Source organism: Ahaetulla prasina, chromosome 13 (genome assembly GCF_028640845.1).
Source record: "Ahaetulla prasina isolate Xishuangbanna chromosome 13, ASM2864084v1, whole genome shotgun sequence".
NCBI lineage: Eukaryota > Metazoa > Chordata > Lepidosauria > Squamata > Colubridae > Ahaetulla > Ahaetulla prasina.
Window position 1 is genome coordinate 8,411,792 of NC_080551.1, and position 16,884 is coordinate 8,428,675.

The 16,884-nt window shown below is 44.3% G+C and overlaps 1 protein-coding gene across 1 annotated transcript in view; it reads left to right on the plus strand.

The window, feature by feature from the left end:
- Positions 1-16,884, plus strand: part of IGDCC3 (immunoglobulin superfamily DCC subclass member 3) — a 119,812-nt gene that overhangs the window by 77,579 nt on the left and 25,349 nt on the right. The window contains 1 exon segment of the mRNA XM_058156338.1: positions 2,228-2,393. Within this exon segment, the coding sequence (XP_058012321.1) occupies positions 2,228-2,393 (166 nt within the window).

The following is a 16,884-nucleotide window of genomic DNA, read 5'->3' on the forward strand; positions in this document are numbered from 1 at the left end:
TACTGGGAATAATTATGGACTGTACGGTTATAGAGACTAAATTCATTTTGAACTTAATAACAGCCGCAAGACTTTTGATTGCTCAATATTGGAAGAAAGAAGAATTACCCACAATTGAAGAATGGACACTTAAAGTATCAAATCTGGCAGAAATGGCAAAAATCTCTGCTTATTTGAAAGACTATACACAAGAAAAATATATTTTAGAATGGAAAATGTGGATTGATTATATTCAGAATAAGTATCAGATAAAAAAATATCGAATAGCATATGAGTAAATTTAGGAAATATTTTGTATTAGATATATTTCTGAAGGAGAGGGGAATTGAGAGTGTGATTAAGTGTGGAGAGACTAGAGATTATAATTTAGGAATTATTTTAGATTATGATTGTTAGTTTTGATACCCTGCATTTTGTTCTGGGAAGTCGGGGTGGGGGACGGGGGGTATGGGGGAGGGGAATTGGGGGGTTGAGGCTAGAGATGGAGTGATGGTGAATGTACAGGGATTAATGAAGATGTATAAATATAATTAATGTAGGGTCGGGTCTGCCCAGTTACCATTTTAGAACGGTGGGGAGGGAGAAAAGAGAGAGTAGGAGGTAGGAAAGAGGAGAAGAGGAAGGAAGAGGGGTAGAAGAGGGAGAAGGAAGGTGTAGGGTGGAGGGAGGAGAGGATGTAGATAAGAGAAGGAGAGGAAGGTTTGGAAAGAAGGCAGAAGAAGGTAGAAGAGGGAAGAGAGTTAAAAAGGGGGGTGGTGACTGGGCAAGCCCGACTAATTGTATATAATTGTACATTGGATGAATTATTTGTTATGTAAAAATAAAATAAAAACGAAAAAAAAAAGATACATTTTTTAAAAAAGGCGATGAAAAGATAAAAAGAAAAAGAAAATCCCAGCTGAAAAGAAAAAACGGCAACTCGACTGAGTAAAAAATGAAATATCAGCCTGTAGTTACAGATAGTCCTTGAGTTATGACCATAAGGGAGCCTGACCAAGTGACCAACCCAATTTTACAATCTTTTTGCAGTGGTCGCTAAAGGAACCAGTGGTTCGTTATGGGCCAATCTTGGGCCAAAACTGGAAATAAATGCTGGTTTTCAGGAAAACCAGTCATTAAACATGGCCTGTTAGATGCTGCAAATAATCTAAATGCAGGTGTTGAGACCCAAAGGGGACAGGGGGCCATCAGAACTTCAGATCTGGGCCAAATGTTGCTTTGGGGGGGATGTCTTTGAATGGTCGCTAAGCAGCCATTTGTAAGTTGAGGACTTCTAGGCAGAAGGCAGCAAAGAAGACCAGATCCAATAGTTTAAAGCAAGGCATCTATTTGTCTCCTTCTCTCTTCCCCATTGGCTGTCAGTCTGCTTTTTTGGTGCCTCCGAACCATGATGGATGAACTGATTTCAAAGGCCTCTGAAGAAACACTCAGGTCCTTCAGTGTTGAATAGGCTGCCCTTCGCATTCCTTCTCTCCCTCGTCATCTTCAGAATAAAAGACCTCGGTGCCCCAGCGAGTATTAGCAGCTCCTCCGCTGTCCCAGAGTTGCCTGGGAGCTGCTGGGCTCTGAGACCCCTTCTGTTTACCTTCCTTCCATTGTTCACCCATCTTTGCTTTTCCATATGGAGCTCCGGGCCACGGTTCCAGGGCACCGTGGTTGGGAGATGTCCGTGGAATGCATTTACAGTGGCCTCATTCACACGACAAAAAAGGTAACCGGACTGAGGGAAAAACCAAGCCGCTGAAAGTGCACAATGTGCTGATCTTGGTTAGAGTTAACCATGGCTGGATTTTTGTGGGTTTGGCTGTTACACAAACAGAATCTCTTTGGTTAGTTTAGGGTTCAGTTTATTATGCAAGTCCTCAATCTAAGATTTTTTTTTTAATCAGGCTGATTAAACAGCGTAAGCATCTTGTGATGGCTAACTGAGTCAAGCTATTCTCCAAAGCACCTGAGGGCAGGACAAGAAGCAATGGGTGGAAACTGATCAAGGAGAGAAGCAACTTAGAACTGAGGAGAAATTTCCCAACAGTTAGAACAATTAATCCGTGGAACGATTTGCCTTCAGAAGTTGTAAATGCTCCAACACTCAAAGTTTTTAAGAAGATGTTGGATAACCATTTGTCTGAAGTGGTGTAGGGTTCCCTGCCTGGGCAGGGGGTTGGACTAGAAGACCTCCAAGGTCCCTTCCAACTCTGTTATTATTATTATTACTTTTCTTTTCCAGCTCCTGCAGAATTTGTCCAGCATCCTCAGTCAATTGCCAGACCTGTGGGGACCACTGCCATTTTTACCTGTTTGGCCCAAGGAGAACCTTCCCCACAGATTACATGGTTGAAAAACGGGCAGATTTTGGAGCCGAGCGAGCACATTAAACTGAAGAACAACAATAGGTAAGATTCTCTGCAGACAGCAGCGACTTCAGCAGAGTCCAGTAGGCTTAGGTATTTGAACCTGGATCTACCAGATGTCAAGGTAAAGTCGGGGTCAGGTCCTAGAAACTTCTTGGACCCATCTAGCCAGTTCCTTGGCAGCAATATGGAAGTGGCTTGTTATTGCCTTCTTCCAGAATGGACTTTTGACGACCCAGTCTGATCTCCAGGTAATGGAAATAGATCCTTCCAAGTCATACCTTTTGTGCTTCCAAACCTGTCCTTATGTTCATGTTTCTGAAGGTAGCATATGGCTCAGATGTTGGACCAAAGGGTTCTTAATAATGAATGGTGGAATAATGAAAAAACCCCAGAACAGAATAGAATAGAATAGAATAGAATAGAATAGAATAGAATAGAATAGAATTTTTTATTGTCCAATTGTGATTGGACACACAAAGAATTTGTCTTGGTGCATATGCTCTCAGTGTATATAAAAGAAAAGATACCTTCATCAAGGTACAACACCTACAATGCTTAATGATAGTCATAGGGTACAAATAAGCAATCAGGAAACAATCAATATCAATATCAATTATAAGGATACCAGCAATAAAGTTACAGTCATACAGTTCATAAGTGGAAGGAGATGGGTGATGGGTACGATGAGAAGATTAATAGTAGTGCAGATTTAGTAAATAGTTTGACAGTGTTGAAGGAATTATTTGTTTAGCAGGGGGATGGCATTCAGGAAAAAACTGTTCTTGTGTCTAGTTGTTCTGGTGTGCAGTGCTCTATAGCGTCGTTTTGAAGGTAGGAGTTGAAACAGTTTATGTCCAGGATGTGAGGGGTCTACAAATATTTTCACAGCCCTCTTTTTGGCTGGTGCAGTATACAAGTCCTCCATGGAAGGCAGGTTGGTAGCCATTGTTTTTTCTGCAGTTCTAATGATCCTCTGAAGTCTGTGTCTGTCTTGTTGGGCTGCAGAACCAAACCAGACAGTTATAGAGGTGCAGATGATAGACTCAATAATTCTTCTGTAGAACTGAATCAGCAGCTCCTTGGGCAGTTTGAGCTTACTGAGTTGGCGCAGAAAGAACATTCTTTGTTGTGCTTTTTTGAAGACGTTTTTGATGTTAGCTGTCCATTTTAGATCTTGCGATATGGTAGAACCTAGAAATTTGAAGGTTTCTACTGTTGATACTGTGTTGTCTAGTATTTATTTTTTAGAGTTGAAACCCACCTCCTTTGTTCAGGGGCTGAAGTCTTGTGTCTAGTGTTCCCTCTTCCCATTTTTCTCCTGGGGAGCAACCTTATGACAGAGAATCCTGGAGCTTCTGGGCCTGATGGAGGACTGCTGCATGGAGCACCCCATTCCTACCCCACCACCTTCATCACTGCACTTTACTGAGTCTCATGCTAGTTAAGGATGAAATAAGATGAATATTGGTTTAAGTTGCTTGTGTAGTGATGTGTCTGAGCTGTAAATGTGACCTGATATGCGAAGTGCGGTCTTCTTCTCAACGATGGAGTTAGATTCTGCTTGCCTCCAGAAGCTAAAGACTTCTTCCTCCCCCCTCAAAAAACACACCTGGGAGATAGGTTACATTGAGGGAGAGGGAGAGGTCTGAATTCCCTCCATTGTTTTCCAAGTTCTGTGTCTTCATCCAAATCACTAACAAATACCTTTTTCTCTTCATTTGGCGAAAGTGCGCGCATACGCCAGCACCCATAATGCAGCCTCCTTGCAGCCTCCTGCGCCGGGGGGGGGCGCCGCAATCTCCCACACCCCATTTTGGGCTTAGTAGGCCTCCCTGCAGCCTCCTGGACCCAAAAATGGCCACGGGGGGGGGTGCAACACTCCCCCGTGCATGTACGCATGACAGCCCCCGCATACATGTGCGCGTCTCCTGCATGCGCCCCACCCCCTGCACATTCCAAAAATCAGCTGGCCGGCAGGAGGCGCGCATGTGCATGTCCAGTGAAACTGAGCTGGGCGACGGCTCGCGTGCCCGCAGAGAGGGCTCTGCATGCCAGCTGTGGCACCCGTGTCATAGATTCACCATCACGGCCCTAGAACGGCTCCCTAGCAATTCTGTAGATAGCATTGAAGGAGTGTCTCCCTATTTATCATCATATCTGTTTCTAAACATCATCTTGAGTCTCAAAGCAGCATCCAAAGCTGAGGCATTGAATTCCTCATCACAGAAATAGAAAATAAAGATTTCCCAAAATTAGAAAGTTTGAACAGCAGGATGCCCTGATAATCTAAGACCTGCTGCCAGAGTTAACCAGGGCCAAAGCTTCAACTAGACTTCTCCAAACTGACCCTTTCTGGAAATGTGGCAATACAACTCAGAATTCCCTGTGTCTCAGTTTTCAAGAACCTTATAGTAAGTCGTGGTGGCACAGTGGTTAGAGTGCAGTACTGCAGGCTACTTCTGCTGCCTGCAATTTGGCAGTTCGAATCTCACCAGGCTCAAGGATGACTCAGCCTTCCGTCCTTCTGAAGTGGGTAAAATGAGGACCCAAATTGTTGCTGAGGCAATAGGCTGACTATAAACCGCTTAGAGTGGGCTGTAAAGCGGTATTTAAGTCTAAGTGCTATTGCTATTAAATGATCCAGAAATAGAATTGGGGGCAGGCATGCCTTTGATTTCAGGTCAAGATTTTTTGGGAGGGAGGGGGGAAAAAAGGGGTGAAAATGTCTTTATTTTTTTAAAAACTTTTTCAATTAAAAAAAAAAGATTTCCAGAACAGGCTCATTATTTAGCTTGCCACCCCTCTTTCTGACCAAGGGTGTCCAACTCTCCATGTTAACATAACATAACATCAGAGTTGGAAGGGACCTTGGAGGCCTTCTAGTCCAACCCCCTGCCCAGGCAGGAAACCCTACACCATCTCAGTCAGATGGTTATCCAACATTTTCTTAAAAATTTCCAGTGTTGGAGCATTCACAACTTCTGCAGGCAAGTCGTTCCACTGATTAATTGTTCTAACTGTCAGGAAATTTCTCCTTAGTTCTAAGTTGCTTCTTTCCTTGATCAGTTTCCACCCATTGCTTCTTGTTCTACCCTCAGGTGCTCTGGAGAACAGCCCAACTCCCACTTCTCTGTGGCAGCCCCTGAGATATTGGAACACTGCTATCATGTCTCCCTAGTCCTTCTTTTGTTAAACTAGACATACCCAGTTCCTGCAACCGTTCTTCATATGTTTTATCCTCCAGTCCCCTAATCATCTTTGTTGCTCTTCTCTGCACTCTTTCTAGAGTCTCAACATCTTTTTTACATCGTGGCGACCAAAACTGGATGCAATATTCCAAGTGTGGCCTTACCAAGGCATTATAAAGTGGTATTAGCACTTCACGTGATCTTGATTCTATCCCTCTGTTTATGCAGCCCAGAACTGTGTTGGCTTTTTTAACAGCTGCTGCACACTGCTGGCTCATATCTAGATGGTTATCCACTAGGACTCCAAGATCCCTCTCACAGGTACTACTATTGAGCAAGGTACCACATATACGGTACTGGTGCATTTTGTTTTTTGGCCTAAATGAAGAACCTTACTTTTTTCACTGTTGAATTTCATTTTGTTAGATAGCGCCCAACAAAATGAAATTTCTTGGAGATTCTTGGAGATCTTGGAGATCTTGTTCTTGGAGATCATTGTGGTCTTGTGGGCTGAATCTCGCTGAACGTGGCTTTCTTATCTCACCATCACAATCTTGTTTCTCAGCAACCCTAGTTGTTTTTTGTTTTTTTTGTGTGCTAGAAGGGCGCAATGTTTGTATCATGGAAATAGCTGGGTAGATTGAGCCTAGTGCGAAAATTGCCACTCAGGGGGCTTGGTTTCTATGGAAATAATACAGAAGAATGCAGGGGAAATAACAGAGGCCAAGCTATAAATCTCTATGTTATAGAATCCCCTAATAAAAGATAACAGGGTTAAGTATATGAGTGGAAGTCTGTGAGCACCAGCAAAAAGTTAAAAAAGGAATGAGAAAGAGGCAGAATTCTTGGAAATTTCTCAGAGGCAGACTGGGGTGTCCCCAAGGGGTGGTCCCCCCCCCCCAAAAAAAATCAAGTCGGTGGCCAGAAGGGTGTTACTGAAACCACACAGTTGTTGTTGTTGTTGTGTTGTTGTTGAAGTTGTAAAGTTTCAGGTGCAACCACCATTTCCTCACCATATGGATTGTTAGTCAGGAAGGAGATATTAGGAACTGCAATCCTGTCTGGAAAACATCTGGCTGGATAAAGTCTCATGTCCATCTTGTCTTGACTCCCAACATAATATAAGAGCTCCTGCTTGAGCAAGTTGCCAAGGTTGGAGAGCCCTGGACTAAGAAGACCTCCAAGATCCCTTCTAATCCCATTATTCTATATGTTCTATGAGACTAGTAATCTCAGTATAATTTATGGCAGGAAGGCAGACTTTTATTAACTGTGGGTCCTCGAAATTCGATTTTCAAGAGGTGTGATAGGAACAAACCCATCAAAAGTGGGCGGAGATGAAGCTGGGAGTGGCCAGGACAAAAGTAAAGGAAGACAATAGACAATCTATTATTGAAAGGTCTGTGAAGATTCTCAATCATCCAGGTCATGGATTTTTTTTGAAAAAAACACCTTTTTCTAGTTGTGTTTTGTTTTGTGTTTTAAAAAAAGCCCCTTTGAGTCTATTAAAGGTAAAGGTTCCCCTCGCATATGCGTGCTAGTCATTCCTGACTCTAGGGCAGCGGTTCTCAACCTGTGGGTCGGCACCCCATTGGGGGTCGAATGACGATTTGCCAGGGGTCGCCTAAGACCATCGGAAATATGGGAAGTATATTTGCGAGTCGAAGAATCGCGCTCCAATGGTTGACTCCACAAGCCAGCTGCAGGCTTTTCAAATCGCTAGCCGAATTCGGCTTCAGATGCGATCAATTAAAAAAGAGAGAAATCTTTGCTCTGATGTCTCCCTCTCAAGCCAGCTGCAATCACTCCCAATCGCTAGCCTAATCTGGCTTCAGGCGCCATAAACTTAATAGGGGAGGAGTCTCCGCTTTAATGCCTCCGTCCTCAAGGCAATCGCAAGCAGTTCAGATCGCTAGCCAATACGGCTTCAGGCGAGATAAATTCAAAACGAAAATAATTTTATGGTTGGGGTTGCCACATCATGGGGAATTGTATTAAAGGGGTCGCAGCACTATAAAGGTTGAGAACCACTGCTCTAGGGGGTGGTGCTCATCTCCATTTCAAAGCCGAAGAGCCAGCGCTGTCCGAAGAACGTGTCTGTGGTCATGTGGCCAGCATGACTCAACGCCAAAGGCACACGGAACGCTGTTCCCTTCCCACCAAAGGTGGTCCCTATTCTTCTACTTGCATTTTTACGTGCTTTCGAACTGCTAAGTTGGCAGAAGCTGGGACAAGTAACGGGAGCTTACCCCGTTACGCAGCACTAGGGATTCGAACCACTGAACTGCCAACCTTTTGATCGACAAGCTCAGCATCTTAGTCACTGAGCCACTGCATCCCTTTTGAAACTATTAGGGAAATACAAATTTAAAAATCCCACTTTGGCTTCATTTAAAAGTGGCATTGGCTTCTGGAGGGGCTCAGGGGTCAGACCCAAAATTTTCGGGACAGGCTTGTAAAGCTGGTTGTAACTTGAGTGATCCATTCCTCACAAGGATAGGTCCCCAAACATCCTACTACTCTAATGGCAATTATCTCAGCTCCCCAAGCTTGCAAAGGCTGGTGGATTAATGCCTGCCTCCTTTTCACCCCCTCTGCTTTTTCCTCTCTTGCCAGCCTGTTCTCAGTTTTCTGCTTTTGACTGGCCTGTCAGGAGCATCATGCCAACAAATGGAGGCTGGGGAAGAGAGGAAAAGAGAACAAAAGAGGAGACGGAGATGGGGTGGGGAGGGAAGCTAATTTTTTATTTAAATTCCATTTACAATTAATTGCATCATCAGAATGGAAGCCATTTAAATGAAAGAGTTGCTGCGATTGCTCCTAAATATTTAAACTCCTTTTTTTCACACACACACCCCTCTTCAGTCACATTTTAAAAAAAAAATCACAATCCAACAACACGTTTTTTGTTGTGGTGGGGAAGAGGTGGGGGGGGAGGTCTGGGGGTGGGAAGGCTGGTTGTGATTTTGCAGTGTCCTGCCCAGAGGGGTGAGCTGCTAGTGTAACACATTCAGAGCAGGAGTGAAAAGAATAAGAAGGAAAAAATATAAAGCCATCACCAGTGAAGGCTCCTTGTTTCTCTGCCGCTGGGCTCAGTTGTGTGCATCGGGACATGTGCTTGTGTGTGTGTGTGTGTGTGTGTGTGTGTGTGTGTGTGTACATGTGCATATGCTGGGGGACGTGATGTGCAAACTCTGAATATAAATTGTATTAAAGGGTCTGGTTACTGGAATGTGTTTATCGCAACAGCAGGTAGCAGAAGCCACGCATGTACGCGCAAAGGCGAGCTCCTAATATCGATTTTTCATTCCTTGCTGGGAGATTGTATTTACAAAATGGTAATTAAGTGGGTTTCATTCATTAATCCTGCCAAAAAGCAATTCAGAGCCTCGGCCGAGGGCTCAGGTGTCATTTGCTCTGCTCCATAAATTTGCATCTTACGAGCCCACCCCTCCTTCGCTCCCCGGAGACCCACAAATCCTAAATCCTCTTGTCTAAGTTGGCGGTGGGGACTACGACGACATAGTTCTCCTTGAATGGATTGGGTTAAGAATATGTTGCACCAGAAACAATAGTCCAGCTTCTGCTGTATTTCTGAGACTACTTTGCTCCTAAACCATTGATAACTTACCTATGCCTTTCAGCATGTGCATAATGGACTTCTGTTGCCATGCGCTTAGTAATAAAACTGCAACCTCGTTTTGGACCAGTTAAACTTCCAGAAACCCTTCAGGAAGAACTTTGAAAAAGACTCCAGCTGTAGTATTTATTGATTTAAGAAAATTTGAAGGGCTGCCCACTCGCTCTCGATGACTCTGGGTGACTTACAAAAATAAAAAAAGACCAACATAAAGACAATAAAAGCAATAATAACTGAGACACGTTGCCAGTTTCAGCTCTCTCAGGAATAGGTGTAGCTGGCATACTACAGTAGATAAAAGATAAAGGTAAAGGTTCCCCTCACACGTATGTGCTGGTCGTTCCCAACTCTAGGGGGTGGTGCTCATCTTCGTTTCAAAGCCGAAGAGCTGGCGCTGTCCGAAGACGTCTCCATGGTTATGTGGCCGGCGTGACTCAATGCCAAAGGCGCACGGAACACTGTTACCTTCCCACCAAAGGTGGTCCCTATTTTTCTACTTGCATTTTTTACCAGCTTTCGAACTGCTAGGTTGGCAGAAGCTGGGACAAGTCACAGGAGCTCACCCCATCACACGGCACTAGGGATTCGAACCACTGAACTGCCGACCTTTCAATCGACAAGCTCAGTGTCTTAGCCACTGAGCCACTGTGTCTCTTTATTGTATCTATAGTAGATACAGTCGTTCAAATTGTATGTGTAGTCTAAGTGTAGAGTAAAAGGAGAAAAAAATCCATTTGACCTCAGATTGTTTTTAGCTCAGTCCAGCCTCAACTTTATATTTTTATGTACTAGCCATTTCTATGACGACAACGTTATCTAATCAGCTCAATCCAAAGTCGAAGTTCTATTTTTTTTTTCCATCTCCAGCATGTCTCAGTGGTTTTCAAAAGGCAGCTGATCTGTTTTTTTCCTTGAGGAGGAGGAGGAGGAAAACATTTCACTTCTCCTCCACGAAGATTTATCAGTTCTGATGGTGGGGTCATGAAAGGATACGTTCTGATAGGATGTTAGTTTTAGAGTGGGGAACGGAAGGATCACATTTCTCTGCAGTCATCTGGATCAGGGGTCTCCAACCTTGGCCACTTTAAGCCGGGCGGATTTCAATTCCCAGAATTCCCCAGCCAGCAAAGCTGGCTGGGGAATTCTGGGAATTGGAGTCCACCCGGCTTAAAGTGGCCAAGGTTGGAGACCCCTGATCTGTATGCTAGCACTCTCTCTGAGGGCTCTTGTGGCCACTTGGGGGATTTATCTGTGACCTTAGGGTCATCTAAATCAGGATGCAATTGGTTGATTCCACAACCAATCAGGAGGAACCAATTGCCTTTTTTTTGGTGTGGGGCAAAGCACCTTTGAGACAACTATGACCTGGATGACTGAGAATCTCCACAGACGTCTCAAGCATGAAATCTTGAAGTCCTCTTAGTTTCATTCTTGTAGCCTTGCAGGAGGAACCATCATTGCTGAAAACAGATGCCAGCCTTTCTCACTCTTCCAAGCGAGGACAGCGAAGAACCTATAAAGCTCTAGAATCCAAATAAAACTCCAGGTTCATTCCCTTTCCGAAAATCTTAACTGTTTATTGAATACGCATCCTGGTAATGTCGAAGCATGACTCTGAGGTTCCCAGACACAAGTTCATAGAATTAAACAATCGTTTCCCCGGCCAAACCCCCACGGTCTCACGTAGTCCATGTAAACGAATTCACTTTGTTATGGGAACCGTCTGCTTCAACTCCGCACCTGTCGTGATGTCCTTGAAAAGGTTTCAGGCTCTCACGGTCTGCAGCAGAATCGTAGACGTTTCGGTTCTCCATCTATCACATTCTAAAGCAACACCACTCCTCCTACTCTAATGGCAAATTGAAACAAAGAGGCACCTAGCTGCCAAAATGTCATCCTTGACAGCCCATCTCTTAAGGCCTTCTAGACACCGCTGTGTAATTCTCTTGGCCGTCATATAATAGTGACGTTAATCATTGCTTTCTCACACCCTTTTTCAATTTTCTAGTGTAGCCAGTTGCCCTGGTGGTGCCCCATCCCTAAGTACCCCAGCATTGCATGGCTTTTCAAAATCTGCCTAAGTGATGACTTAGACTTGTCATCTGTTTGGGTAAAAAAAACAAGGATACCCATTCCAAAAACTAAGCCTTGTGATGGTTTTCGGTTCCTTCCAAAAGTTTGAACAGGCTTCCTTTCAGCAAGGGACGCTATATTCTGTCTCTCTTTCTCTCTTTCTCTGCCCAGTTTCCCCCACCCTGGCTTACACGCTTTGCACAGCTGGGTGTGACTCGCCAAAAGGACAGCCTTCTGTGTTTGCCAGCATTATTGCACACCAGCTAAGTGCAAGATTTCTCCAGCTTGCAGGTCTGGTCGTGCCTTTAGCAACTGGAGCATAAAAAAAATTAATCAGTCCAGCATGTGTTGGCTTTGCTGGCTACGAGTGCTTTAACCAATCTGGCCTTGATAGTGAAGTTTGGAGAGAGAGCGAAAGAGAGAGAGAGAGAGCAGATGTCCTAGCCTTTCATTCATCTCGGACAGCTGCTATAGAAGAAGCATTGATCTTCCTCTTGTGAAGCACCTTGTCTTGTACATGCGGTAACATCTGGTAACATCTGGCTCTCCTTCGCCTCTCGTTTTCTTTTTTCTTCCCCCCCCCCTTTTTGTAGAAGCAGGAAGTTTCTGCAAGTCATTTAGGAAGGGGAAGGGAAGGAATGCTTCCTGACATTGAGAATCTTCCAGATGGATAGTTGCTAGACTTCTCATCAAAACCCAACATTTGGCTCCTCTGCTGTTTTCTTCCTTAGTGCATGTATCGGTCATCTTCGACCTAAACCCATTCATTTAATGACCGTTCAAAGTTACAACAGCACTATTTATTTATTTATTTATTTATTTTATCGTATTTTTATACCGCCCTATCTCCCTAGGGACTCAGGGCGGTTCACAGCCAAAATAAAAATATACATATAAATACAAAATAAAAAATCAGATTAAAAAACTTATTAAAAATGGCTGAATTATTAAAATCACAATATACATAATAAAACCCATTTAAAAACATTTAAATTTAAAATCTAATCCAGTCCTGAGCAGATAAATAGATGTGTTTTAAGCTCGCGGTGGAAGGTTCGGATGTCAGGAAGCTGACGAAGTCCTGGGGGAAGTTCGTTCCAGAGGGTGGAAGCCCCCACAGAGAAGGCCCTTCCCCTGGGCATCGCCAGCCGGCACTGCCTAGCCGACGGCACCCTGAGGAGTCCCTCTCTGTGAGAGCGCACGGGTCGGTGAGAGGTATTCGGTAGCAGCAGGCGGTCCCGTAAATAACCCGGCCCTATGCCATGGAGCGCTTTGAAGATAGTTACCAAAACCTTGAAGCGCACCCGGAAGGCCACAGGTAGCCAGTGCAGTCTGCGCAGGAGAGGTGTCACATGGGAGCCACGAGGGGCTCCCTCTATCACCCGCGCAGCCGCATTCTGAACTAACTGGAGCCTCCGGGTGCTCCTCAAGGGGAGCCCCATGTAGAGAGCATTGCAGTAGTCCAGACGGGACGTCACGAGAGCGTGAGTGACCGTGCATAGGGCATCCCGGTCTAGAAAGGGGCGCAACTGGCGAACCAGGCGAACCTGGTAGAAAGCTCTCCTGGAGACGGCCGTCAAATGATCTTCAAAAGACAGCCGTTCATCCAGGAGGACGCCCAAGTTGCGCACCCTCTCCATCGGGGCCAATGACTCGCCCCCAACAGTCAGCCGCGGTCGCAGCTGACTGTACCGGGATGCCGGCATCCACAGCCACTCTGTCTTGGAGGGATTGAGCTTGAGCCTGTTTCTCCCCATCCAGACCCGTACGGCTTCCAGACACCGGGACTGAAACCATTTTTCACGCTTAAGACCGATGCGGCATCTCCATGGGAGAATGGGACAACTCACCACAGCCAAGTTGTTGCAGGACAATTTAACAATTCTATTTAATGATTTCAAATAAAAAGATCACGGTCGTCAGCAAACAACCCATTCATTTATCACCGATAACTTCAGAAGGAATACCGCTAGAAAAAGTTGAAAGGATCATATACCTCGGTTCTAATTTACATGAAAGCTGGACTCCTGAAGTAAAAGCAAGGACAGAGAAAGCACAAACTGCATTCTTCAAAATGAAAAAAAAATCTTCTGTTGTCACGTCATAAGCCTAGGATTGAAAATCAGGCTTGTCAGATGTTACATCTTTTCTATCCTGCCGTACGGAGTAGAGAGTTGGTCTCTGACAGAAAGCCACCTTGAAGAGACTAGAAGCATTTGAAATGTGGGTTTGCAGACGGCTATTACGTATAAGCTGGCTTGACAAAATCTGAAACGAGGAGGCGATAAGCCGCCTGGGAAAGCCAAGGGAAATCATCAAAACCATTAAAAAGTGAAAGTTAGGAAAATTCGGACATGTGATGGGACACTCGGAAAAATACAGCATCCTTCACTTAATCCTCCAGGGAAAGATTGAAGGCAAACGAGGTCCAGACAGAAGAAAAATATCATGGCTTCAAAATCTAAGGGACTGGTTTGGACAAAACTCAGCAGCGCTTTTTCGTGCGGCTGTTGATAAAAGTAGGATCGCCAACATGATCGGCCAACATTCAATGACGGATATGGCACAAGAAGAAGAAGAAAATTATTATTATTATTTTTAATTTTTGCAATTCACATTTCATTCTATCCCTCCTTTTGCTTTCTTTCTTTAATGATTCTATTCCATTAATTCTTTGATATTGGTGTAATTCTTGTCCTGTCGCGAGTTGGCCGTTGCAAGTTGTGCCACAGTGAGTTGGTTATGGCAAATTGTCATAGACCCTCCTCAAAATCCAGAGGCTTGACAGCTGGAATGGTTGCAGTGTCCCGGGGTCACATGGTCCCCTTTTGTGACCTTCTGACAAGCCAAATTTTGGGCTCAATTGTGGTCCTAAATTCAGAGGATAATTAGAACTGCAGAAAAAAACATTGCTACCAACCTGCCTTCCGTAGAGCACCTGAATACTGCACGAGTCAAGAAGAGGGCTGTGAAAATATTTACAGACCCCTCACATCCTGGACATAAACTGTTTCAACTCCTATCTTCAAAACGACGCTACAGAGCACTGCACACCAGAACAACTAGACACAAGAACAGTTTTTCCCCTCAAATGCCATCACTCTAAATAAATAATTCCCTCAACACTGTCAAACTATTCACTAAATCTGCACTACTATTAATCTCCTTATCGTTCCCATCACCCATCTCCTTCCACTTATGACTGCATGATTGTAACTTTGTTGCTTATGATTTATTTTGATATTGATTGTTTCCTGATTGCTTATTTGTACCCTATGACTATCATTAAGAGTTGTACCTTATGATTCTTGATGAAGGTATCTTTTCTTTTATGTACACTGAAAGCATAAACACCAAAGACTAATTCCTTGTGTGTCCAATCACAGTTGGCCAATAAAAAAATCTATTCTATTCTATTCTATTCTATTCTATTCTATTCTATTCTATTCTATTCTATTCTATTCTATTCTATTCCATTCTATTCCATTCCATTCCATTCCATTCTATTCTATTCTGTATCTGTAAGTATTGGCTCCAAAATTGACCAGGAGCAGAATTTGTATGAGAAATAAGTGGAACTCGCAGCCCTGCCTGTGTTTTATTTTACTCTTAGTAATTTTACCAACTTTATTCGCTATCGTTTTCTATCATTCATAGTACACCCAACCTGGTGACTGAAATAAATCATAGGGGGAGTGTAGTTTGAATAATACATTGAAATCTAGCAAACAAGCTAGATTTTTACAAATAGTCTTGACTGCGCAGTAAAACAAAACTAAGGTCAATGATAACCAAACTTATCAAGTTACACGAAGAGAGTCTTCATGTTGATGGAACTTGCTGGACCTATTTGCACCCCACTAACGCTGTAACCCCATCTCCCTTCTTCCCGTTTTCAACCTCCCACTGAGTCACAGTGGTGGGTGAATCCTCAGAACGATAATAGAGGCAACCTTGCTAGAGAAGTCCCATTTCTATATGGCCTCTCTAGGATCGCCTCCTGATCAGGTTACCCATTTAAGTTGGTTTACTGGAAGGATTTAATTTAATCTTGGTTTAAAATAGAGTTTAACATGGCAAGCTCAATTACGTTGGCTTTTTAGCTTACACAGCACTAACCCTGGATTTAAACTAGTCTAAGAGAAGAACATTTAAGAGCATTATTCGTGGAGGTTCTCTTCACCAGGTTCCTTCACCCTGAAGTGCAGTTATCAGAGGTGAGTTTCACCTACTTTTACCATCGGTTCGCCCTGTGCACACACCTTTTGCATATGCCCCGGCCTTCCATAAATGTGCTTTGCTCGCCTTCCGCGTCCCCGAAAACGTGGCTAATTAATTGGATGGTATTATGCTGGACAGTCACCGCTACCGGTTCACCCTGAACCAGCTGAATACCACCACCAGCGGTTATCCACAGAGCATAAGAACGCAAGACGTACCAACGGAGGAGAATATTTGTAGTTCAGGGTCTAAATGAGAGGTCCTTGATGCTCTCTGAGCTTGGTGGTTTTCTTGCAGATGTCTCATTCCCAAGCCAGGTGACATCATCAGTGCTAGTAGGATTTGGGGAGTGGTAAATCCAGGGTGGAAATGCTCCCGGTTCGGACCGGATCGTGCAATCCGGTAGCAATGGTTATTTAAAAAATGCTTTTAATGGATTAAAACAAGGCTCTGATGATCCCTGCTGAGGTGCCTGATCGTCAGAGGCTTTTTAAAAAATTATTTTTAAAAGCATTTTTTAAAAGGTAAAAAAGCTGAAGCCTGCCAGGCAAAAAATGGGGGGTGTAGGTAAAAAATGGGGAGGGTTCATTTGAGAGAGAGAGAGAGAGAGAGAGAGAAGGGAGAGAGAGAGAGGAAGGAAAGAGGGAGGGAGGGAAGGAGGAAAAAGGAGAGGAAGGAAGGACTACAAACTTGGCACTAGACGCAGCTTCAGAGGATAATCCAAGGCTGGAATGGACCTGGAGGTCATCTAGTCCAACCCTGCTCCAGCAGGACATTGTTTCTGTCTTTTGACACCCAAGTCACATAGCCACACCCACCTAGTGACATGACCCACCACCACCACCAAGCCACGCCCATAGAACCAGCAGGAAAGAAATTTAGATTTCACCACTGGGTAAATCCCATTTCCTACTAACATTGATGACATTACCTAGCTTGGTAATGAAATGTCTGCAAGGAAACCACCAAAGCTTGGGGCGCACCAAAGACCCCTGAATGCCAGATGTGCTTTTTTTTGGAGCAAGCTGATGTCTTTCTCCCCGTCTACCGTACCATTTTTGGTTGCTCACTCACTTCCCCATAGGAAGCCATTCACAAGCCCGTTTGTTACGGTAATGATTCGCTGGACTTATCCAAAGCCGCTTGCAACATTTTCCAAACCTTTGGGGTTTCCACACTGGGATACGGTGCAGTGGTGGGTCGCTCTGGTTCGGGCGAACCGGTAGTAGCGGTGGTGGGAGGCTCCACCCCGGACGTCATCAAATACGATCTGCGCATGCGTAGAAGTTTCTGTGCATGCATAGATGGGGCGCGCACGCGAGCAAACCGGTAGCAAAGGTAACTGAAACCCACCGCTGATGACAGTGTGGAAAGGTGTGATATTTCCCTTTTCTCTGCTGATGCTTGC